We start from the raw sequence: 24418 nt of genomic DNA, 5'->3' as shown, positions 1-24418 counted from the left end.
CTTCCTCTCCAGAACTCTCTTTGTAGAATTTTTTTCCTTAGATTTTATTTCTTTTTATTTTTATATTTATTTTTTTAGAATCTGGGAAAGCCAATTCTTAGATTTTAATTATCGCCACTTAATATGCCCAACTCCTCCACAAGACCCTGCTTGACAACAGGCCTTCATTTTTATACGCAGTATCTAGAATAGGTCTAAAAGGGTAAGACAGGCAAATGGTTGAATAGAAGTAGAAGAAATGAAAGAATGAACCAACACACTATTGACCAAATTTTTTAAATGGTAAAAAATTTGCCCTCAGACAAAACTGTAATAACTCAGATTGTTAATTTCATCCATAATCTTAAGTCAGTTCAGTAATTGTGCTGCAGTCCCGAATAAAGGGTAGGCACAGTGTTAAATATTAATGATGTAATGACAATATTCCCCACCTAGAAACTGGAGAGTGGTGGTTAGCGGTGTGTAGAATATAAGGAATTTCATTTCACTAGATCTTAAGCTCCTTTTTTGTCATCTGCGGTTTACTGTGGTGGCTAGCATCTAACTTAGTGGGCTAAGGCAATTGTTAGTTTACATATCACTTCTTAGTGTGAATGAAAAAGTCAGTGTCTTCAATAGTGAGTTTTAAAGCTTTTTCTGTGATTAAAAAACAAAATTCCCTTAGGCTAGGAGGAGGGTGACTACAAAGAGAGTGATGGAACTGTGCTATATTTTCCATTATGGGACTCTATGCATTTGTCAAGACTCTAGCCTTCCAGCTTCCTGAAAAAAATAAAATAAAATAAAAGGTTAAAAAAACTCCTCAAGGGCCTATATACTAAAAAGGGCAAATTTTACTGTATGTAAATCATACCTCAGGAAACCTGACTTTAAAAAAAAAAAAAAAAAAAGGTTCCACTGAGCCTTAATTAAAGGAATTGATTCATCTAAAGTGGGATGTTTGGAAAGTGAAGATGATAGACCTATTTTATAGGCTTTCTCTGAAGGTAAGTCTGATTTAACCTGAACTCTTAACTTTAAAAAAGTTAGTTTACAGTAGAAAACAAAAAGTCCATACTCTTGCCCTCAACAATATCACTGCTAACATCTTTATATATTCTATTTATTTTGAGATCATTCTGTATGTGTTTTTCTCTTTTAAAAATATTAAATATTACATATACCAAATCTATCCATCTTCTGGCTTGATCAAATCCTAATATTTTGCCATATTTGCTTTAGTTTTTTTAAAATAATTTTTTTTAATAAGTAAATAAGCTAGCTTCTGTTTGGAACAAGCAAGGACAGACAGAAATCAGTTCACAGAAAAGGAAGGAGGCAGAAGATCCATAAAAATATTAAAGGGCTTCTGACCAGAACACAACGGGAAGATGTCCTGTGCTCAACTTCTCCTCCACATCTGAGTTTTTTTGAATAAAATATTAAAAATACAGTTTAAGCCCCGGTGTATCTCTCCTCAGTCTCATCCCTTGACTCCCTTCCTAGAGGCAGTCACTATCCTGAATTTACTGTTTATCATTCTCAAATTTGTAGGAGTCAAGTACATATGTGTATTTCATTTATGTACACATGTGTAATACTTTCACATGTTTTTATATTGTACATATTAATAAATTGTATTATTTGCACACACCATTCTGAAAGTTGGTGTTTTCACCCAGCATTCTGTTTGTTCCTTTTAAATGCTTATTTAGTTCATTGTGTGATTATACCAGTTTTGTTGGGTTTTTTTTCCTGTGGTAATGGATATTTAGGTCCTTTTTTTTTTTTTTTTTCTTTTTTGCTAATACTAATGATGCTGCTGTGTATGTTCTTCTTTATGTTTCTTTATACAAAAGTTCAAGTGTTTATTTCCAAATGGAATTTCTGGGTCTGAAGGGTGAGTGCATCTTCACTGGACAATGTGTAATTGCTCTTCCATATACACTGTTCCCAGCAATGTATGAGAGTTTCTAATTCTTTACAAAAGGCTACACTTTAAATGTTGTTGTTTGCCAACCTAAAGATGAAGTCACTTCTCCTTGTTTTAATTTGCGTTTTTTTTTTTTTTTTTTTTTTTTAGACAGAGTCTCACTCTGTTGCCCAGGCTAGAGTGAGTGCCGTGGCGTCAGCCTAGCTCACAGCAACCTCAAACTCCTGAGCTCAAGCGATCCTCCTGTCTCAGCCTCCCGAGTAGCTGGGACTACAGGCATGTGCCACCATGCCCGGCTAATTTTTTCTATATATATTTTTAGCTGTCCATATAATTTCTTTCTATTTTTAGTAGAGGTGGGGTCTCGCTCTTGCTCAGGCTGGTCTCGAACTCCTGAGCTCAAACGATCCGCCCACCTCGGCCTCCCAGAGTGCTAGGATTACAGGCGTGAGCCACCGCGCCCGGCCAATTTGCGTTTTCTTGATTACTAGTGAAACATCTTGTGTCTGTAGGCTTTTCTGGTTTCCTTTTTTGTGATTTCCCCAATTATGTATTTTATTGATTTCTGTTGTCATTGGGTTGTTCTTTTTTTTTTTTTTCAATTGGTAAAAGTTCTTCATATATATTCAAGATAGGAATATTTTGCAAGTTTTGTATCTGTAGTACTTTTTAGTTTGTCTCTTAAAGCCTATGCAATATTTTATTATATGGATGTTCCATAATTTATTTAACAATTCCCCTTATTGTTTCAGTTATTTCCATGCACATTTTGTGTATTCACATTCTTGGATTATTTTGTTAAAAAAGTGGTGCTGCTGAATTTGTCTTGGTCTACTTGGTAGTGAGTGATAAATACTTGAGACAGTTGGCCAGGTCCAGTTGGCATAGCCTATGGGTATAAAATCGGCATTCGCTGGCCTTGCTGGTGCTTGAATCTTCCATTTGTAGCATCAGTAACACCTGCTCTGACCAGTGAACTAACTGTAAAGTGACCTACTTAAGTAAAACATTGTCATTTGTGAAAATGGCTTTGGCACTTGAGGCTGGCATGTTTTTAATGGAACAAATGTTCAGAAGGAAGAGAATTCAAGATGATACAGTACTTACCTAAAGTAGGTCACAGAAACACCAGACTCACACTGTCTATAAACCAAAAGGAGCGCACTGAGCCACAATTTGGTGATACATAACTTAGAGTCTAGAGCAAGGATCAGCAAACTTTTTCCATAAAGGGCCAGATAGTAAATATTTTAGGCTTTTCCAGGTCATATGGTTTCTGTTGCACCTGCTCACTTCTGCCAGTTTAGCATGGCAAGCCCATTTGTTTATGTAGTCTACCTGTATTGTTATATATTCTCTATGACTGCTTTGGCCCTACAACAGAGTTGTTGAGTAGGCTTGCGAAACCTAAAAGATTTCGTATCTGGCCCTTCACAGAAAAAATTTGCTGACCTCAATCCCTGCAAACTCAGCACTATTGGGCCAGGTAATTATGGGTCTAGAGGATTCAAGAAATGCTAAGTTTGGCCAAGGGAAATTCCCCTTTTCTTTTCTTTTTTTAAAAATTCTTATTAATGCAACTGTAGCTTTGGTTCCTTGCTTAAATTTCAGCTCTGATCTCAGTTTTGAATTAGGCCAAAATGACACATGAGCATTTGAATGCGGTTGTCCTAAACTATGAAACCAGATCATATCTTGATATGTGACACATACTAGATGAAGATATCTTCCTGATCTGTAGCAAGCTTATCAAATTGAGCAGTATTTACCGTCTTCCTCTATCTAGGTTTAACCCATTTATAGCATATCTGAAATTCATTCCTGTATTTCTGTCTGTTAGGTGTTTCTTTTTTCTCTCTCTCTCTTCACCCAGTTGGCATTTGCCAGCTGGCTGGGCTTGAGCCTCAAGTGAGGCAGTATTCACAGCTCACTTGGAGGGATGCAGCAACTAGGGTAGCCCAAGGGCAGATGGAATAATATCCAGAATGAGAATGCCGCATCTCTCTTTGCTCTATCTTCTTTCACCTGAGGATGAATTTCTTTCTCCTCTCCCCATCAAATGAGAAGTAATATTGATTGGTTTAGTACAGTGTATAAAATATGCATCTAATGGAATGGTATTTTGGGAACTATTAGCAGCATTGTCTCTGTCAATCCTCAAGATTTTGCCTTCCTCCCCTTTTCTCCTCCCCTTCCTTCTCCTCCTCTTCCTTAGTAGCAGCTTCTTAGCAAATTACAAGCTTTGCTTCTGGCTTGCTGGGTAGCAGTGGCAGTGTGAGCCTTTGCTAGTTTCCAAGGGAGACGGGGTGCTGAGACTGCAGTCTTTCCCGGCAGCCACTTACCTTTCTTGCTATTCGTCTCCACGCATCTCTTGACCTTCATTCTGCTATGCAGGCCTGTGCAAGGAGGTAATAGTCTGTTTTCTTGAAGCTCTATTTGTCAAAGCGGGCAGGGGAAAGTAGGGTGGTACAGGGTAAGGCACATGGAGACAGCAGAGTATAAATGCTGCAATTACGAAAAAGTAGCTCTAAAGTGTGCTGTATCTGTGAGCTTGTTTCTATTTGCTGTATCAATAGAAATATCTTAAAGGTGGGAGCCCTAGCACTATATCATGAAACTTAAAAGTACCACCTATAAAAATGTGAGATTACTTCCTCTGGGAGGCATAGAAGAAAAGGAGAACTTTGAGAAGAAAATGAAATCAATTACTTTAAGACTTAGCTGCCTAACAAAATGCATTCTTAACAAAATTTTGTTAGGTTTATATGTCATATGAGTTGGATCTGGTTTTCAGGTTTAAGGAGAGGGCTTGACAATAATGTCTCTTAATTGGATTCTCAGTACTTCTAGAGATGTGATGTCCAATGTGGTAGTCATTAGCCATGTGTGGCTACTTAAATTTAAATTAATTAAACTGAAATTAAAACTTTAGTTCCTGTCACACCAGCCATGTTTTAAGCACTCAACCACATGTGACTAGTCACTCGTCACTAGTGACACATTGGACTATGCTTGTATACAACATTTACATTGTCGTACAAAGTTCTGTTGGATAGTACTAAAGAAAGTGACCTATGGAATACAGGAAATTTAGTGTTTGGCCAGACCAAACACTAAAATACAGGCATTTTAATGAGAAGACTTAGAGGCCATTTGTCCAGAATCATAAATCCATGTAAATACAGATTTACAATGGTTTAAAGCTAGATGGGATCTTAAAAACTATAGACTTACTCTTTTATTTTATAAATGAAAAAATTAAGGTCCCAAGAGATTAAATGATTTTCTTAAGATCAAACAAGTAGTTAATAGAGCTGAAACTAAAACCCAGGTACCTGTTTTTTCTATATACCACAGTTTTAGCCTCCCATTCTCAATTAGAAATAGCAAGGAAAACCTGAACTAAAATCTGCCTGATGGGGCCCTGGAAGCTGTAGAGGCAGCTGCATCCTACAAAGAAGAATTTGGTCCCTCATGTTTTTTGACATTTATATTTTGTTCATGACAGTCTTACAGCATGTGGATGGCAACTTCTGGAAATGTAAAAATTGTACTTTCCCAAGAAGAGAGTGTTGATTATGGTAAACTTTTGGGAAATGTCAAGGGATCCTAGGAGAAATCTAAGGCACGATATCTTTACTCTCATTAGTTCCTATTATTGCTGGATTTGGAAGAAATGTCTTGCTGCGTGAATCCATTCACATGGCTAGAATGCCGTGGTACTTGGGTAAAAAACTGTTTTCATGGTGGTGCAATATAAGAAAAGCTATACTAGAAGCAGGAGAACACAGTTATAATCCCTTTAGGTATACAGCATTGTGAACTTGGGTAAGTATTTTAATGTATGCTTTGGCCTTAATTGGCTCATCTGTTAAATAGGAATAAATTTATCATGTCTACCTGAAGTCTTAGAATTAGATCAAATGACATCTTGAAGTCATAAAGGGTTTAGCCATAGGTCTATGATTCTGTTATTTCCCTAAGTCTCCCCCAACCCCATCCCTATAGCTATCCATATATGAGTCCCGGCTGATATCAAAGAAGTTCTTTTTGGAATCTCTGAAAAACTTACGCCTATATATTGTTATACATAAGACATAGTCCAAAGAATGACAATCTATCTTGTGAGACTATTAGATATTCTGTAATAAATGGTCACAGTGTCCTGAGTGGTCAGTAATAAAAGACATATACTATAAATGATACAGTAGGTCTTTAATTATATAATATAAATTATACTAATTTATATAATAAAGGACATGTACTATAAGACTCATCTATAAAAGATGTATACTCAATTTGGTTCCTTTCCTGTTTAGAGTGAACACATTTATTTATTTTCTTTATTTTTATTTTTTGAGACAGGGTCTCACTCGGTTGTTCTGGGTAGAGTGCGGTGGCATCATCATAGCTCTCTGCAGCCTCCAACCCCTGGGCTCAAGCTATCCTGCCTCAGCCTCCTGAATTGCTGTGACTATAGGTGCATGCCATCATGCCTGGCTAATTTTTCTATTTTTAGTAGAGATGGGGTCTTGCTTTTGCTCAGGCTGGTCTTGAACTCCTGACCTCAAGCGATCCTCCTGCCTCAGCCTCCCAGTGTGCTAGGATTACAGGCATGAGCTACCACACCCGGCCCAGAGTGGACACATTTAAATACCCTTCTCTCTCCAACAGATCTGAGGTTTTAGACTCTTAAATGCTATTTCCAAAACCAATTTCCTATAGGATTCCAGACAAAAAATGTATTTTTTTTTTTTATCATTCTAGGGAAAGCAGCTTTGTTCTCATTTTGGAAATAAAGATTATTTCTTTTTCCCTCTTCTACTTAGAGTGGTTTTATTTTATTTAGAAAACCCTATGAATCTTCATGGAGAATATTTTCAAAGGGATTAAGACTTCTTCCAAATGAGTTATCCATTTCTGGTAAGAATAATCAAGGGGAACTCTTTTATTAGACTAGATGTGTTGAATATTGTAGCACACCTAGTCTGTCTTTATTTTCCAAATTACCACTGATAAGCTTTTAATGTGGCAATGAAAATAATGTAGTGGAGTGGGTGGTAGTAGCAGCAACCAAGCTGTACTGGGTACTTATTGTGTGCAGGTACTAAGTGCTTTACATGGGTTTGCACTTAATCTTCACAACAACTCTATTAATATATCTGCATATAGCTATTATAGCTATTAATATCTTCATTGTATAAGAAACTTAGGTTAGAGTGCTTAAATAATTTATCCATGATCATCTAGCAAGTAAATTGAGAAGCCATGCTACAAACCCAGGCAATCTAGGGCAATCTAGTGGCTACAAATTTATGACAGTAATACAGTATGTACTACAGTTAATTTAATGTAGTTATGATTTAATACTGCATCTTCATGTTTTCGTTTCTTTCTGCAAATGGTACCATGTGTGGTCTGTAAGTGTTTGTGTGTGTGTAAGTTTTGATAAACTTTAACTTTTTATAATAGATTTGTGTATATTTTTATGGTAACACATGATAGAATAGACTATTATCTACGTATATTTTATGCATTCATGACATAACTTTTTCTTAATTTTTTCAATATTTCTAGGCTATGTGGTTTGTAAGTTTTTTCAAATTGTTGCAAATTTCAAAAGAAATTTCCCATTTTTATTTAAAAAATTCACATATTAAGTGGACTTACACAGTTCAACCCCTTGTTTGTTGTTCAAGGGTCAATTGTGTAAGATCACATCATCTGCAGTCAGGGACAATTTGACTTCCTCCTTTCCAGTTGGGATGCCTTTTATTTCTTTCTCTTGCCTGATTGCTCTGACTAGAACTTCCAGTACTGTGTTGCATTGAAGTGGTGAAAGTGGACATCCTTGTCTTGTTCCTGATCTTAGAAGAAAAGCTTTCAGCTTTTTCTGGTTCGGTATGATGTTAGCTGTGAGTTTTCATATATAGCCTTTATTGTGTTGAGGTACATACCTAATGTGTTTAGAGTTTTTATCATGAAGGGATATTGAATTTTGTCAAATGCTTTTTCTGGGTCTATTGAAGTGATCACATTCTTTTCCTGTCTTTCTGTGATATATTATATTTATCAGTATCTTAAACATCCTCACATCCCTGGGATAAATCCCACTCGACTGTGTAGTGAATGATCTTTTTAATGTGCCATTGAATTTGGTTTGCTAATATCTTGAGAATTTTGGCATCTATGTTCTTTGGGATATTAGCCTATAGTTTTCTTTTTTTGTTGTGTCTTTGTCCAGTTTTGGAATCAGGGTAATGCTGGCCTCATGAAATGAGTTTTTCTGGAATGGCTTGAAGAGAATTGGTGTTAGTTCTTCTTTCAATGTTCCGTACAATTCAGCAGTGAAGCCATCAGGTCCTGGGGTTTTATTTGATGGAAGACTTTTTATTACTGATTAGATTTCCTCACTAGTTATTGATCTGTACAGATTTTCTATTTCTTTATATTTTAATCTTAGTGGCTTGTATATGTCCACGGATTTATCCATTTCTTTTCTGTTACCATATTTATGGGCTAATAGTTATTCATATTCTCTTATGATCCTTTGTTCTGTCGTATCAGTTGTAATGTGTCCTTTTTCATCTGATTTTGAGTCTTCCCTCTTTTTTTCCTTAGTCTAGCTAATGGTTTGTTGATTTTTTTTTTTTTTTTCCTCCAAAACTACTTTTTTTTTTTTTTTCTTTTCTTGAGACAGTCTCACTCTGCTGCCCGGACTAGAGCGCCGTGGCGTCAGCCTAGCTCACAGCAACTTCAAACTCCTGGGCTTAAGCGATCCTCCTGCCTCAGCCTCCCAAGTAGCTGGGACTACAGGCACGCACCACCATGCCTGGCTAATTTTTTCTATATATTTTTAGTTGTCTGGCTAATTTCTTTCTATTTTTAATAGAGACGGGGTCTCGCTCTTGCTCAGGCTGGAAAAACAACTCTTCTTTTTTTTTTTTTTTTTTTTTGTTGTTGTTGTTGATATCTTGAATTGTTTTTGTAGTCTCTATTTTGTTTATTTCTCCTCTGAGCTTTATTATTAATATTTCTTTCCTTCTGCCAATTTTGGGTTTAGTTTATTCTTGTTTTTCTAGTTCCTTCAGGTATGTCATTAGATTATTTATTTTAAAAAATCTTTCTTTTTTTTAATGTAGGTGTTTATTGTTACAAAATTCCCTCTTAGAACTGTTTTTGCTGAGTCCCATAGCTTTTGATAAGATGTGTTTCCATTCTTATTTGTCTCAAGGAAATTTTAAATTTTCCTTTTAATTTCTTTATTGACCCATTGGTTGTGTAGGAGCATGTTGTTTAATTTCCATATATTTGTAAAGTTTTTGAAATTTTCCTTGTTAATTTCTAGTTTTATACCATTATGGTCAGAAAAAAATACTTGATACAATCTCTGTCTTCTTAAATTTGTTGAAATTAGTTTTGTGTCCTAACATGATCTATCCTGGAGAATGTTCCATGTGCGGTTGAGAAGTACGTGTATTCTGCAGCTGTTGGATGGAATGTTCTATAAATGACTATTAGGTCCATTTAGTCTATGGTGCAGTTTAAGTCCGATGTTTCTTTGACTTTTTTTTGTTGTTGTTGTTCAAATGGTCTGTCTGTCGAAAGTGGGGCATTGAAGGTCCCCTAATATTACTATATTGCAGTCTCTCTCGCCCTTTAGTTCTAATAATATTTGCTTTATATATCTGAGTGCTCTGGTGTTGGGTGCATATGTATTACCATTGTTATATCCTCTTTTTGAACTAATTCGTTTACCGTTATGTTATGACCTCCTTTGTCTGTTTTTACAGTTTTTTTGCAGGAGTTTGTTGTTGTTTGTTGTTGTTTTAAGCAATATGTTTGATTGGATGATTTCCACAGACTATACTCGAAATTTCTAACCATCAAATTCAGTGAAGTACGGAACATTAAGTTACTGGCTGTGGGGGAAAAAAGCAGCACCAATGGTGGCACCTTCCAATCTCGTTGTTCTAGGGGCAGGGAGTAGGGAAAGGTCTTTTTTTAACCAAGCCCCTCATTTCAATGTACAAAAGAATTACTGTGATGAATATTAAATTGTATTGAAAACAAAATGAACTAAAAAGAAAATACTACTCTTATGTTGGGGTGGAAGTGGGGGAAAAATTTGAGTATGTAGTATATTTGATAATAAATTGTGAATTGATGGGACTTATGTAACAGCTTATCAATTTTTGAAGATACTGGAACTTGATATCTTCAGGAAAATTTGCCTTCAAATTTTAATCTGGAAAGTCACTGAAATAACTGTTTAAAAAAGAAGCAAAATAAATTAGATTTTCGGTACAAAATTAAGAATTATGTACAAATTGAAATGTCTATACTTATCCTCAACCCAACCAATAAAATCGCAGTTACAAAAGGAAAAAAATCTATATAAAATAAAGATACATAAACAGGTGATAAATCTTGACCAAGTTGAGCTTGTCCCAAGAATTCAATATTATTTTGTCATTCAAAAATTATTCAGTGTGATTCACCTTATTAACAAAAAAAGGGAGAAAAAACTATCATCTCAATATATGGGGGAGATAGCATATGATAAAGTTCAACACACAAAAATCCTCTTAGCCTGCATTCTATAAGAATGGAAGGGCGTTGGTTTAATTTGATGAGTGGTATGTACAGAAATCTTACAGCAGACATTATACTTGATGATAAAATTCTGAAAGCTTTCTCTCTGAAGGCAGGAACAGAGCATACCTACTCTCATCGCTGCTTTTCAACGTGTCAAAAATTATAAGGATAGGGGAAGAAGAAATAAAATTATCATTTTACAGATGACATGATTCTGCATGAACAGTAATACATTTACAAACACAGTCCCCTTTATCCATGGGAGATACATTCCAAGACTCCTAGTGGATATCCAAAACCACGGATAGTATGGAACCCTAATATACACTGTTTTTTCCTATACATACATACCTATGGTGAAGTTAATTTATAAATTAGGCACAGTAAGAGATTTAACAATAACTAATAATATTAATAGAATAATTATAAAAAAATACCAGCATCACTACTCTTGCATTTTGGGGCCATTTATTAAGTAAAATTAAGGTTACTTGAACACAAGCACTGTAATATCACAATAGTCAATGTGATCACCCAGATGGCTACTAAGTGACTAACAAGTGGGTCGTGTGTACAGTGTGGACACACTGGACAAAGGATGATTCACACCTTGTGAGGGACGGGAGTGGAACAGCATGAGATTGCATTATACTACTCAGAATGGTACACAGGTGAAACTTGGTGAATTTTCTATTTCTGGAAATTTCCATTTAATATTTTCAGACTGCAATTGACTTCGGGCAACTGAAACCACAGGTGTGGGAGGGACTACTGTAATGTTTGCTGATGGCTGATAGCATTCCTGCTATTTTGACTTTGCCTAAGTCCATTGCTAGAGTGTAGAAATTCCTTCAGTGTGTGGAAGCACCTTGTCATTCCTCAAGCACATGTAGCAAAGATTTTACGTTTGCTATTACTTTCCTTTCTTTGCAGGTCCTATCTGACTCCAGTACGGGATGAGGAAGCAGAGTCTTTACGGAAAGCACGCTCCAGACAGGCTCGGCAGACACGAAGGTCTACTCAAGTGAGTACAACCTTTTTTTTTTTTTTTTTAATGTTCTTTTGTCTATCTATCTTCCACCAGAGATACAATTAAAAAACACTAAAATTGAGTACCTTATTCCAGCCGCTGTATTAAAAGCTTTCACTATGTTAAATCTTACACTACATAGAATCAAATGAATTTATAGCTGCTCTACCCACTCTCACCTCTTTCCTCCAGGCTCAGAGCAGGTCTATCTCCTTTCCTTCACAAGAGTGATCACTGCATTTGTGCTTAAAGACCTTAAGAATCCCTCTACCCCTACCGTATCTTAAGAATTTCTAAGGGAAAACAGTTTGGCAATCCTTCAAAATTGTAAATATAGACTTACTATTTACCCCAGTAGTTCTACTTTTAGGTATATACTCAGGAGAAATGAAAGCATATGTTCATATAAAAAATTCTGTACAGATATTCATAACAGCATTTTTCATAATATACCTCAAAACAACCCAAATGTTCGTTAACTAATGAATGGATAAACAAAATGTGATAATATCCATACAATGGAACATTATTTGGCTATAAGAATGAGTGAATTACTGATGCATGATACTACGTGGATGAACCTTGAGAAAACACTGTTAAGTGAAAGAAGCCAGACAGAAAAGACCCCATATATTATATGATTCCATTTATATGAAATGTCCCCAGTAGGCAAATCCAAACAGACAGAAAGTAGATTAGTGTCAAGGGCTGGTGGGAAGAAGGAATAAGAAGTGACTACTAATGGGTGTGAGCTTTCTTTTTGGGGTGATGAAAATGTTCTAAAATTAGGTAATTGGTGATAATTGTATAACTCTGTGAATATACTAAAGACCAAAGAATTGCATACTGTATTTAAAAGGGTAAATGTTATGATACATCTATTTCGATAAAGGTGTTACCAAGAAAAGGGAATCCCTGAGGGAGCCACTGAAGCAGTTTAAGGAAGAGTGTGACATAGTCTACGTTATATGTTGCAGAAATCACCGTGCAGAGAATTGGTGGGAGTGGTGGGTAGAAGTATGTTTCCCAAGCCTGAAGGCAAGAAGACTTGCTGGGGAGCTGTTAATAGTAGTCCAAGCTGGGAATGAAAAGGGCATGAAATCAGGCTGTAATGGCAAGGAGAATGCAGGGAAGGCTGTGAATTAGAGTTATTTAAGGAGGCCGAGAAAGATGAGCCTGTGAAGCAGAATGAAAAGGAGCAGCCGGAGAGGTGAAAAGAAAACCAGAAAATAGCAGCATGGAAGTGAATGAAAGGTCAGTTTCCAGTGCAAAGGAGAAGTTCAGTAGTTTTAAAAGCTGCAGGGCTCAAGTAGGAAAACTGATGACTGGAAAAGGGACCTTATACATGACAGCCAAAACATTCTTGTTGCCTTCCCAACCTTTGCAAGGTAATATTTTTGCTTGATTTGTCTAATTCCCCTATTAGAGTGTAACCTCCATGAGGACCAAGACTGACTATATTTTTTTGGTTTTGTTTTATTGTGGTAAAGTACACATAAGATGAAATTTACCGTTTTAACCATTTTTAAAGTGTACAGTTTGGTGGCATTAAGTACACTGACATTGTTATGTAACTGTTACCACCATTCATCTCTGGAACTTTCTTCATCTTCCCAAATTGAAACTCTATATCCATTATTAAACAATTGCTCCCCGTTTCTCTCTGGCAGCCACCATTCTGTTTTCTGTCTCCATGAGGTTGACTACTCTGGAGCCTCATCTAAGTAGAGTCACACAGCATTTGTCTTTTGTGTCTGACTTATTTCACTTAGCATGATGTCATCAAGGGTCATTCATATTGTGGCATGTGTCAACATTTCCTCCCTTTATAAGGCTGAATAATACTCCATGGTATGTATATGCCAAATCGTGTTTATCCATTCACCTGTCAGTGGACACTTGAGTTGCTTCCACCTTTCGGCTACTTTGAATAATGCAGCTGTGAGGATGGCTGCACAGGTACCTCCTGGAGATGTGGCCTTAGGTTCTTTTGGGTAAATGCTCACAAATGGAATTTGCTGGATCATATGGTAATTCCATTTTTAATGTTTTGAGGAAATGCCATACTATTTTCCATAACAGCCGTACCATTTTACGTTGCCATCAGCAGTGCACAAGAGTTCTAATTTCTTCACATCCTCACCAATATTTGTTTTTTTGGTTTTTGATAGTAGCCATCCCAACGGGTGTGAAGAGGAAAACTGACTATATTTTTGCTCATGATCTTTCCCCCTAGCATACAGTAAATAAAAATATATATTTATTGAATAAATAAATGAGTGAGGGATAAATGATAGGGGAATATAAACTGCTCTGGATTGATTTCAAGTCTATGTATGAAGGAATGGGAAACGATAAGGAAGTTGCTGGAAGAGGACATAGAATTGAAGGTGGGAAATTGGGACAGGAAGTATCTTGTAGGGAAAGATTCAACAGAGAGAAAGTAAAGGTCTGTGTCCGAACTTGAAGAGATCTTTGAACTCCTTGAAATGTGTATATAACTTTTGGTAAGACTTTATTAGATTTTGGTAGTCTTCCTGAGTTTCTAAGGGGGACTACTGACTCCAGAAGAAGGTAAAACCCAAGCTCCTCAGCGTGGCATACGAGATCCTTTATGGCCTAACCCCTGCCTGCTTTCCTAAATTCAGCTATCCTCATTCTCCACTCCAACTTCCCCTTCTTTGTTGTGGGCTTCACCTTTGGTAAATTACTTATAGATTCCAGAACCACCCATGACCCCTCTTGTTTCTGAATCTTTACACAGGTTCCCTCTGCCTATAATGCCTTTTCTCCCTCCACCTACCCAAGCTCTTTTTTTTTTTTTTCTCTCTCTTCAAAACCCAGTGTTAGGTGTGCCTCTTACGTGTTCCTGTGTTTGTCTTAACACTTACATTCTCTCATGATACTCATCTGTTTTCTTATGTCTTTTCCACTAGACTAAAAGGTTCTTGACAGTAATCACTTGATTTGTCTTTGTAGTTTCAGTGCCTAAAGACACTTAATTCTTTATTAAGAGAATGAATGAATAAATGAATCAATACTAAAAAAGGCGGGGGGAAGCAAGTTGTGGATATGGTACTTAATCAACTACCTTCCAGCTTTGGAACTTCCTCCTTCTTCTGAGGACTTGAACATACACCACTTGAGTTGGTATCGGCTCACTTTCTAACTGTCCTCCCTTCTCCTGCAGGCATCTCGTCATTTGCTTTGCTTTTGTCTTCCTGCTCCTGTGACCCTGGGGGGGAACATTAATTGCTGGAACATCTCTTTATGATTCCTAAGGTTGCTTCGGAATTGATGTTAGAGAAAAACTAGTCTTTAGGGGTTTGGGGAGGTTTTTGTTATTGTTGCTGCTGCTGTTCTAGCCTGGCTCTGAATTTTTACCTTGTTGAGACTGGCTTTTCTTTTCCAGTGTCTGCTGTTCAGAGAAACTGTGTTGGTAACCATTTGATCTTGGGAAGGTAGAGAGCTTTCAAATGAAAATGTGGAGAACTATTTGGTATGGAAGAAGCACATCTATAACAGGCACACATCAATGTTGACCTATTTTCTGGAGATCAAATTGGAAAAGCTAAAATATTACGTTCAAAATGTACCTAGACTCAGGCTTGGGTTCTTTGCACACTGAGGTGCTTATTTTAATCATGTATTGCTTGAAATGGCCTCATTATGCATTTTGAGAGTTTCATTTGGGATTTGATAACTATTAGGTCTTTTTGGGAGTTTCCCTGCTCAGCCATCAAGTGTTATTCCACGGTTAGTGTGAAACTGCCCTGATCTTGTGTTACTTTCCCAGGGCGTCACCCTCACAGACCTTCAAGAAGCAGAAAGGACTTTCAGCCGGTCGAGGGCAGAGAGGCAAGCTCAGGAGCAGCCTCCCGAGAAGCCAGTAGACACCGAAGGGCTCGAGGGGAGCACTGAGAAGCATGAGCCCCCAGCAGTCCCAGCAAAGGAAGCTGAGGAGGGCCAGCAGCCCTGGGGCGGGAGTCTGGATGAAGAGGTGAGCTCAAGTTCACTGGCATGTGCTATGCAGAAAGCAGAATGAATAATTTGGGGAATCTCTTCTTCAGTAATTCTAGTGCTGTGTTCCACCTTGCAGGGGACAGCTCACTCTTCATGCCTGTCTTTAGTTGGCAAACTTGTGTGACAAAGAATTCAGAGAATGACAGTCCTTAAGTGGCCATTTTTTCTTCTAGGAGTTTACTAATGCTTTTGAATAAATGTCTTTCTATTCTAATAAGTAGAAGCCATAGTTTAATAAAATGCAAATTAAAATATAAGCACTTAGTGTTAATGTCATGTGCTGTTTTAAATATTTTATGTTTCATTTAATCCTCAAAACAACCTCTGAGGTAGATAATCCCTATTTTGTCGATGAGGAAATTGAGTCACAGAGAGGGTAAGTAACATGCCTGACATTTCACACCGCTAAGAAGTGGCTAAGCAAGGATTTGAACGTAAGCAGTCTGACATCACAGCTTACTCTTCACCACTAACGTATTGTTCTTCAAACTCTTGGAAACCTAAGAGCTTACAAAGCACTCCTGGCTGTCACTGTTAGGGTGGACATTTTGATTTATGTTCAATTTCTCGAGTGAAGTTGGTAGTCAAAGGGCTTGGCTATGCGCAGTGGCTCAAGCCTGTAATCCTAGCACTTCGGGAGGCCGAGGAGGGAGGATTGCTTGAGGCCAGGAGTTCAAGGGCAACATAGAGAGACCCTGTCTCTACAAACAATAGAAAAATTAGCTGGGCATGGTGGTGTGCACCTGTATGTCCCAGCTACTTGGGAGGCTGAGGCAAGAGGATCTCTTGAACCTAAGAGTTTGAGGTTGCTGTGAGCTATGCTGACGCCACTGCACTCTAGCCTGGGCAACAGGGTGAGACCCTGTCTCAAAAAAAAAAAAAAAGAAAGAAAAAAATGTATAAGGTTATATTTAGGGTGAATATAACTCCTGGTTTACCTAAGATGGTTCCAATTACAACTGTTGTCTCTGTGTAATTATCTTTACCACTCTCAAAATTGTCTCAGCTTGGACTGATAAGTTTTATGGTCACTGTAGTTATAGAAGAAAGGAATCTCCTTGTTCTAACTCTGAATGGCTACAGTTCATAAACCGAGGTTCTGTTGTATATTTTCTGTGTTGTATAAGCTACTATTTATTGAGTACTTACTACCAGGTGTTCTAAGTACCTAACACACATTATCTCACTTAATCCTCAGAGTCCTCTCTGAGGAAGGTGTTATCCCTATCTTACAGATGAGGATGCTGAGACTCAGAAGTTAAGTAACTTATTCAAGATTACAGAGCTAGGAAGTGCTGAGGCTAGAAATTGAACCAAGATCTGTCTGACTCCAAATTTACTGTATTTTATTGCTTCTGTCTTAATAATTTATAAGCAAAAATGAATACAATTCGTGCATTGTAAACTTACTGCGTAGTAAGAATTAATCTCTGTGCCTTCAATGAACCAAGTTAAAGGCTTATTGGTCAGACTCTGTCCTGTCAGGAAAAAAAAATTTACAAAGGGGAAAATAGGAATTTTAAAAAAGTTTCCATAAACCTGGTTATGGTAAGTTGGTAGAGTATTCAGAAATTGGTAGAATAGTCACATGTGAGCTCTGTTCCCAGGTAATTCCTATATTCTGCTTCTTCGTGTTCCTGAGCTTTTTATTTGTTATGTAAACTCTGCCTTTCAGCATTCCATCTTAAAAAGGCCATCATTCATACTTTCATTCCAAAATCAAAGGAATTTTTATTTATGCAGTTAATGCTACCGAGTGCCGTTTAGTCAATTTAGGAATAATTTGCCTGGATTGCTATCAGTGTGATGGTATTCTCAGAGTAGGAGTCTAAAAGCTGTTTTTTTCCTGACTAGTTAACTTCCTTTAGTTCAAAAGCTATTTATTGAGCATCAACTACTAATAAGCCTCTTGATATAGGAAAAAAGCCATTTTGAATAAACCTGCTGTCCTTATCCTTTGGTTGGACTTGACCTCTAATATCTCATCTTGTGGATTATTTCCAGCCTGTCTGTCGTCGCCTGAGGTGTCCAACTCAGCCAGACAAACCCAAAACACCAGTGTCTCCTTCTACATCAAACCCCTCCGTCTACACCAGTTCCCATCTGCTACAGACAAGTAGATTTTCAGCCCCTGATTCTGAGAGTTCAGAGACTCCCACAGACACTACGACTACAAGGGAAATGGACAAAAATGGTATGTAGAGCTTCAGAAAATGCAAGCCCCTCCCCAGTGTACTTGCCCTAGATTCTTAAAATCCGTACTTTGTTTTGTCTCTGGCCAGAGAGTGAAGCAGATTTGGATGATCAGTCCTCCAGCAGGCTGTCCATCCGAGAGAGGAGGCGGCCCAAGGAACGGCGAAGAGGCACAGGCATCAATTTCTGGACAAAAGATGTAAGTGGATTGGTCTGGGCAGGGGCATATCACATGACCCTTGGCTGCCATCCTTTCAGTTGAGTTCAAAAGAAAGAGTCCCATGTGGGGCGATGAAATCTTGTAGCTTGTCAAGGAATATTGCTGAGGAAAAGAGAAGAAGGGTGAGTCAACTAGTGTGGGACTGGCTTGGTATGTTCCTGCTGGATCCCAGTACCTAGAACAGTGCCAAGCACGTGGTAGGCACTCAGTAAGTAACTGGTAAAGAATTAAAAAAAAAAAAAAAACCAGAAATTTACAACTACCATATACACAAATATAATAGTCTTTCTTGGAGAAATAGGCCAGAAAAAAATTAAAAAAAAATAATACATGAGTAATCTTGTCAAGTTTTAGCAGTCCTCCCTAATATTCCCTGAATGTCACATAGTTGAGTCAACAATGCCTTAATATCACATATAAGCAGAGATTCTAACTAAATATTTTAGGAGAGCTATGAGAATTTCAAGGAACGTAAAATCTGTACGTAACACAAGGTCATTTGACTCAGTTTTACTCTTTTGGAGGAAAAAAGGAACAAATAATATAAAATAGATTAACTTTAAAGACAGGTACACCAATGCGTACTATCTCCAAAGATGCATTCAGTACTTTAATTCATTCTCTTCCATATCTTTTTCTATACCCTTCTCATTCAGCTTTGCTACTGGCATTTTAAAAAAACAAATGGCCAATAAGTTGAACAAGAGGTCCTGGTTACCAATGATTCATCTGAAAATGAGATTAACCTACTCAGTAAGACAAGAAATAAGACAGTAATAGTTATCTATTAGAAATGATTTTTTAGATTAAAGGATTTCATTGTCACAGGGCTAAATAGACTGACGACTGTTACCAAAGATGAAATTAAGTCTGTCTGTCTTAAAGATATCCATCTTCCTACTGCGAATGATGTGACGTTTTTGACTACAGGTGACATTTCTAAGTTGCCTTCCTGTGATGGCTGTTCAAAGTAGCAGTGACAGAACATCACTTGGCAGTTGGTTCTCACGTCCCGCGTTTGAAATGCCAACGTGCATAATTGATGGAACTGACCTTGCTGCTTTCAAGGATGCTTGTGACAGTGATCCTCTTGATTTTCTTCCTCCTTTCTTTCCAGGACGATGAAACTGATGTCTCCGAAGAGGTCAAAAAAACATGGGTAAGTGACAAACCAGTGAGGCATGTGCCCTTAGGGGTCAGTCTTGCTCTTGTGCATACAATTTTAGTAGAAGAAAGAGCAGGCTTTGTGTAGATTTGAGTTGAGAGGAAGACGTTTGGAAATAGACATTCCTCTGAGAGATGTGGCAAGTGTTACTTGGTGGTACTATTCCCTCGTGTGGTGTAACAATGCCCATGCTGTTGAACCAGTTTCCAGATTTTTCTGTGCCTGCTGCCAATCTCTAACGCTGTTAGAGGATCCATCTTTTTCTCTCTTGGGAGTGTGTTATTGGATTGTCTAAAGTACTTTGAAATATTTGGAAGAAAAGTGATACCAATTCCCTTATGTATCTACACTAATAGAGAGGAACGTAAATATGAGAATGTAAAACATCAGACATTCCAAAAGTCATTTATATTTGACTTTGAGATGAGATTAAACACCTGGCCTCTTATAACTCTGACCCCTGAAGGCCTGGCATCCTGGCATCCGACTCTTCTCTGTAGTAAAAGGCCGAGACTCAGCTTTCCTGAAGATACTCTAAGCTCCTGTGAGCCACTCAAACACAATGGAAAGTTGATGGTTTTCTTTTCGGTACTATTTTCCAGGAAGGAAGAAATTTGGTTTTGACTAAATTAATTGAAATGCAGGTGATTTTCTGTTGAAATTATGTAAAAAGATGGCTTTTTGGTACCCTACAGTTTATTAGAAGTATGTTCTTAGAGTGTATTTAGTAACCCATACTGAAAATCAACAACTAACTCGTTTTTAGCAGAGGAGATATAAATGGTATTATATATTGTCTTTTATCTGCCTATATTTTAGTCAAGATCCAAAACGGTCAGTAGTGGCCGTCCAAAAACCAATGGTCCATAATGACTAATGGTGACATAGGTGAAAATTGCCTACCCTTGGTTGGAACTGGAGCTGCTTCACAAAGATGAGCTTTGTCGTATGGAAATAGCACATAGAGGTTCCCTTGGGTCAAGAGTGTGTGTATGTGTGTCTCTGTGTGTGTGCAGATAACAGCAACTCTTAGATTCTTTAAAGGGCTTGGAAAGGCTTTTGAGCACAGGAAGAATGAATATAGGAAAGTTCCTTTGGAGAATTATAAGATGCCTAAACAGAGAATCCAAACAATAGATTACAGAGTTTTGAAATGGACCATAATCTCCAGAGGGTTATACAGGCCATTTAAATCCAGGGAATTACAATAAGAAGGTTTTGTTGTCATTGAGTGTCTTTTGTCTATGAAATACTTTGTCTCTACTTTTTTGATCTTCTTGACACTAGCAAATCCTAATCTGGGGCACCAAATAAGGAAAATTAAGATGATCTTGATACAATGCCTTCTGGAGAATTTCATTTTAGGACCATTGACTTAAAATTATGAGGAAAAGCAGAGACTGTTGAGGTTCAGCATGAAAATCATTTGTCAGACTGAAAAATATTTCACTCATCCAATTGCTTATTTACCACGTGTCAAACTCCAGTGTGAATCTAAGAGGAAAATAAACAGCCTCTTATCTTTAGACTGGTAACTTTGAATGTATACAGGTGAGCCAGGGTTGGTATAAGCATATTCTAGGTGCCAATCTCCAGCCCCTTCAACAGTGCAGAAGGGAAGGCTGATGATGAGTCAGCACAGGATGAGGCATCATTGTTATAGAAGTCTTATGTTTGCTTGCTTCAGTTTATTTTGGTAAACCTCTTATCTGTTTTAACTCCTGAGCACACTCTTCTAATGCCAGCAGGCCTGATGTCATTACCCATATGGGCCCGTAGAGCAACATACCTGGTCATAGCTGAGTGTAAATGGCTGGAATTCCACTTGAAGACAATCAGTAGTATATTATGACCACTCTCTATCCCCTATCTCCATGTCCAGCCATCAGACGGTAGAGTTGACTCAGTTCTGCAGCAACAAATGAGCCAGTCAGAGGAGGGGCAGGGGCATTCTGTTGAAATGACACTGTTAGCTAATGAGCACAGATCCTGCCGAGAAGCCAGGGCATTTCTTTTTTTTTCTTGGTTTTTAGTTCAGTAAAACTATGTCTGCTATTGAGGTCATGCAAGCTCCCTTCTCTTCCCTAGCTCACTCCTTAAGACCAGTGGTGTCTATTATTTTTAACAGTAACTTTTCCCAAGACTCTGACATCTATTTTTTTAACTGAGATATATTTTACAATTAATAAAATGCCCAGATTTTAAATGTACTATTTGGTGAGTTTTGACACCTGTACATACCAGTATAACTACGACTCAAATCAAGATGTAGAACTTTAACATCACTGTGATAAGTTCTGTCTTACCTCCTTTCTATTCAGTTCCTGTCCTGAGAGGCAGCCAGTCTTCTGATTTCTATCACTATGGATTAGTATTGCTTGTTCTTGAATTTCATATATATGGAATCATCTAGCAATAACATTTACTTTTAAGGGTAGGAAGGAAACATCAATGGTTATTATCTCTACCTTATGCCTCCAGTCAGAGTTAGAGATAAATTATTCTAAATATGTATGGATTTTGTTTCCATCTTCTTAAAGATTTCAAAGAAGATTCTTTAATCGCTCACTCATATATCAGTAACAACCACAAGGTTTGGAAGACCTTTGTGCTGTTTAACCTACATCTCTGTTGAGGTCATTGAAATCTATTGAAATCCATTTCTTCTTTTATATACCTAGAAAATTGTAACCAACATTTACATACAGGTAAAATGAATGGCCAGGAATGGCTCTGGTGTTTGCTCTCAGTAGAGTATTTGGTTAGGGAAATGCAAATCAAAACCACAGTGAGATGATATCTCACCCATTTAGAATAGCTGTTATCAAAAAGACAAAAAATTAACAAATGCTGGTGAGGATGTGGAGAAAAGGCAACTCTTATACATTATTTGTGGGAATGTAAATTAGTATAGCCATTATGAAAATAGTGTGGAGGTTCCTCAGAAAACTAAAAATAGAACTGCCATATGATTCAGCAATTCCACCACTGGGTATTTATCCAAAAGAAAGGAAATAAGTGTATATTCTAGAACAGATATCTGCACTCCCTTGTTTATTGCAGCACTATTCACAGTAGCCAAGATATGAAATCAACCTAAGGGTCTATCAACAGATGAATGAATAAAGAAAATGTGGCATATGTACACAACAGACTACTATACAGCCGTAAAAAAGAGTGAAATCCTGTCATTGGGACCAATATAAGTGAGCCTGGAGGACATTATGTTAAGTGAAATAAGTCATGAACTAAAAGGTGAATATTGTATGTTCTCACTCACATGTGGGTGCTAAAAAAGTTGAGCTCATAGAAGTAGAGAGTAGAATTGTGGTTATTAGAGGCTGGGAAAGGGAGGGGGAGGGGAATGGAGAGAAGTTGATTAACAGCTACAAAATTATAGCTCAATAGGAGGAATAAATTCTAGTGTTCTGTGGCACCGAAAGGTGAATATAATCAATGATAATGTCGTGCATATTTTCAAATAGCTAGTAGAGAGGATTTTGAATGTTCCCAACACAAAGAACTAATGAATGTTTGAGGTGATAGATACGCTAATTACCCTAATTTGATCATTACACATTGTATACATGTATTTAAATACATCATTCTGTACCCCATAAATATGTACAGTTATGTGTCAATTAAAAATAAAATTTAAAAAAGTATGTGATAGACCAGACATGCATGGCTGTGATGGTGACACCAAGGAACAACCAACATGCTTAGAAGGCTGGGGACCCTACTTAAGCTCAACATAGTTCTGGGTTTAGTCCAAACCCATCCCCAATGGTATATCTGTGAACCAGCAAGACTGACAGTGAATATACGAGTTGACATCTTAGCACCTCCTAGATAGATGTGTTTTTAAAAATTCTGTTTCATTATCTGCATTATGTATATGACAGATAGTCTCTGGAAATCTTAATAAATCCTTTGTCTTGCGAAGTGAAAAAGAAACTTTATCTGAATCCTAATTTGAAGAATAGGGGTATTCTAACTATACCTGAAAAAGATTTTATATTCAGGAGTGTGGGGTTTGGGTTTTGGTTTTTTTTTTTTTTTTCTATAGTAGTAATTCATAGAATATTTGCCCTGGAAGGAACAATCACAGACTCACCACAGAAGGTGATAGCCATTTGGGTTCTTTCCATCTTTTTTTTAAATCTTATTATTATTATTTTTTTTTAAGAGACTGACTTTGTCGTCCAAGCTGGAGTACAGTGTTGCAATCATAGCTCATTGTAACCTCAAATTCCTGGACTAAAGCAATCCTCCTGCTTCAGACTCTTGAGTAGCTGGGACTACAGACATGTGCCACACCTGGCTAATTATATTATAACTTTTTTAGAGATGAGGTCTTGCTATGTTGCCAGGCTGGTCTTGAACTCCTGGCCTCAAGCAATCGTCCCTCCTCAGCCTCCCCAAGTAGCTGGGATTACAGGTACCAGCCACTATGCACAGCTTCTTTCTATCTTTTTTTACCTGCATCTTTGGCCTGCCTGCCTTTTGCTTTACATGGGGTGTTATCTACTATGTTCTTATTGTTTTCCCCATTTACTCCTCTGGAGCAGACTGTTTCCCAAGCCAATCCTGTTGTGTAATTGAATTTATCACTAGAGGGCACAAGTGGTCAACAGAAATGTGTTGGTGAATAAGCAGAAGCTGAGCAGAAGATAAATTGCTTTTGTTTTAAAGGAATTGTTGAAGAACCTGGTGCAATGTAGTAAAGGTACTTGCCTCCCATCTTTTGGCATCATAGGGTTGGAAGGGAATTTTAGAGATGACTTGGGTTAGGAACCTGATTTTATAGTTAAGAAACTGAGGCCCAGAGAAGATAAGAATTATTCAGGGGCATGACATCTCTGCTAGGTGAGCACCCTGTACCCTTTTTCAGGGAACCCTTTTATTTAACCCTAGTGAAGCAGACCTGAAATTAGGGCTTATATCCTTTTCCATTCCCTATTCATCCATTTGATTTTTTTACTCAGCAGGTTACATGTTCGAATTGACTTGCTAGTAGCATCTCACCTCCTTGAGTGAAGGAACGTCTTCTTGAAGGACAACTTAAAAGTCTACTCAGAGTATCAAGATTCAGTGGGTAGAGCATCAGCATTCTTCTGCTGTCCTTGACATAGGTGGGTAGTTACGCCTGTCAGGAAGTAAGAATTTCCATACTTTTATTTTATTTCCCTAGAATCCCTGTTGCTTTTAGACAAATCAGGTGGCACTTAATCTGAACAAAATCACTGAAGCCCTACCCTCAAAGTTAGCAATGTA

At 37.5% G+C, this 24418-nt stretch overlaps 1 protein-coding gene across 3 annotated transcripts in view; it reads left to right on the top strand.

Moving 5' to 3' along the window:
- Nucleotides 1-24418, top strand: part of PPP1R12B (protein phosphatase 1 regulatory subunit 12B) — a 171581-nt gene that overhangs the window by 83962 nt on the left and 63201 nt on the right. For all 3 annotated transcript variants that reach the window (XM_069459707.1, XM_069459705.1, XM_069459706.1), the window contains 5 exons: nt 11444-11534; nt 15337-15540; nt 17568-17757; nt 17846-17955; nt 19094-19135. In XM_069459707.1, coding sequence (XP_069315808.1) covers nt 11444-11534; nt 15337-15540; nt 17568-17757; nt 17846-17955; nt 19094-19135 — 637 coding nt within the window. The remainder of the gene's footprint in view (nt 1-11443; nt 11535-15336; nt 15541-17567; nt 17758-17845; nt 17956-19093; nt 19136-24418) is intronic.

This window comes from Eulemur rufifrons, chromosome 27 (assembly GCF_041146395.1).
Source record: "Eulemur rufifrons isolate Redbay chromosome 27, OSU_ERuf_1, whole genome shotgun sequence".
Taxonomy (NCBI): Eukaryota; Metazoa; Chordata; class Mammalia; order Primates; family Lemuridae; genus Eulemur; species Eulemur rufifrons.
Note: the sequence above shows the minus strand (reverse complement) of the source record. Positions and strands in the feature narration are given on the sequence as shown.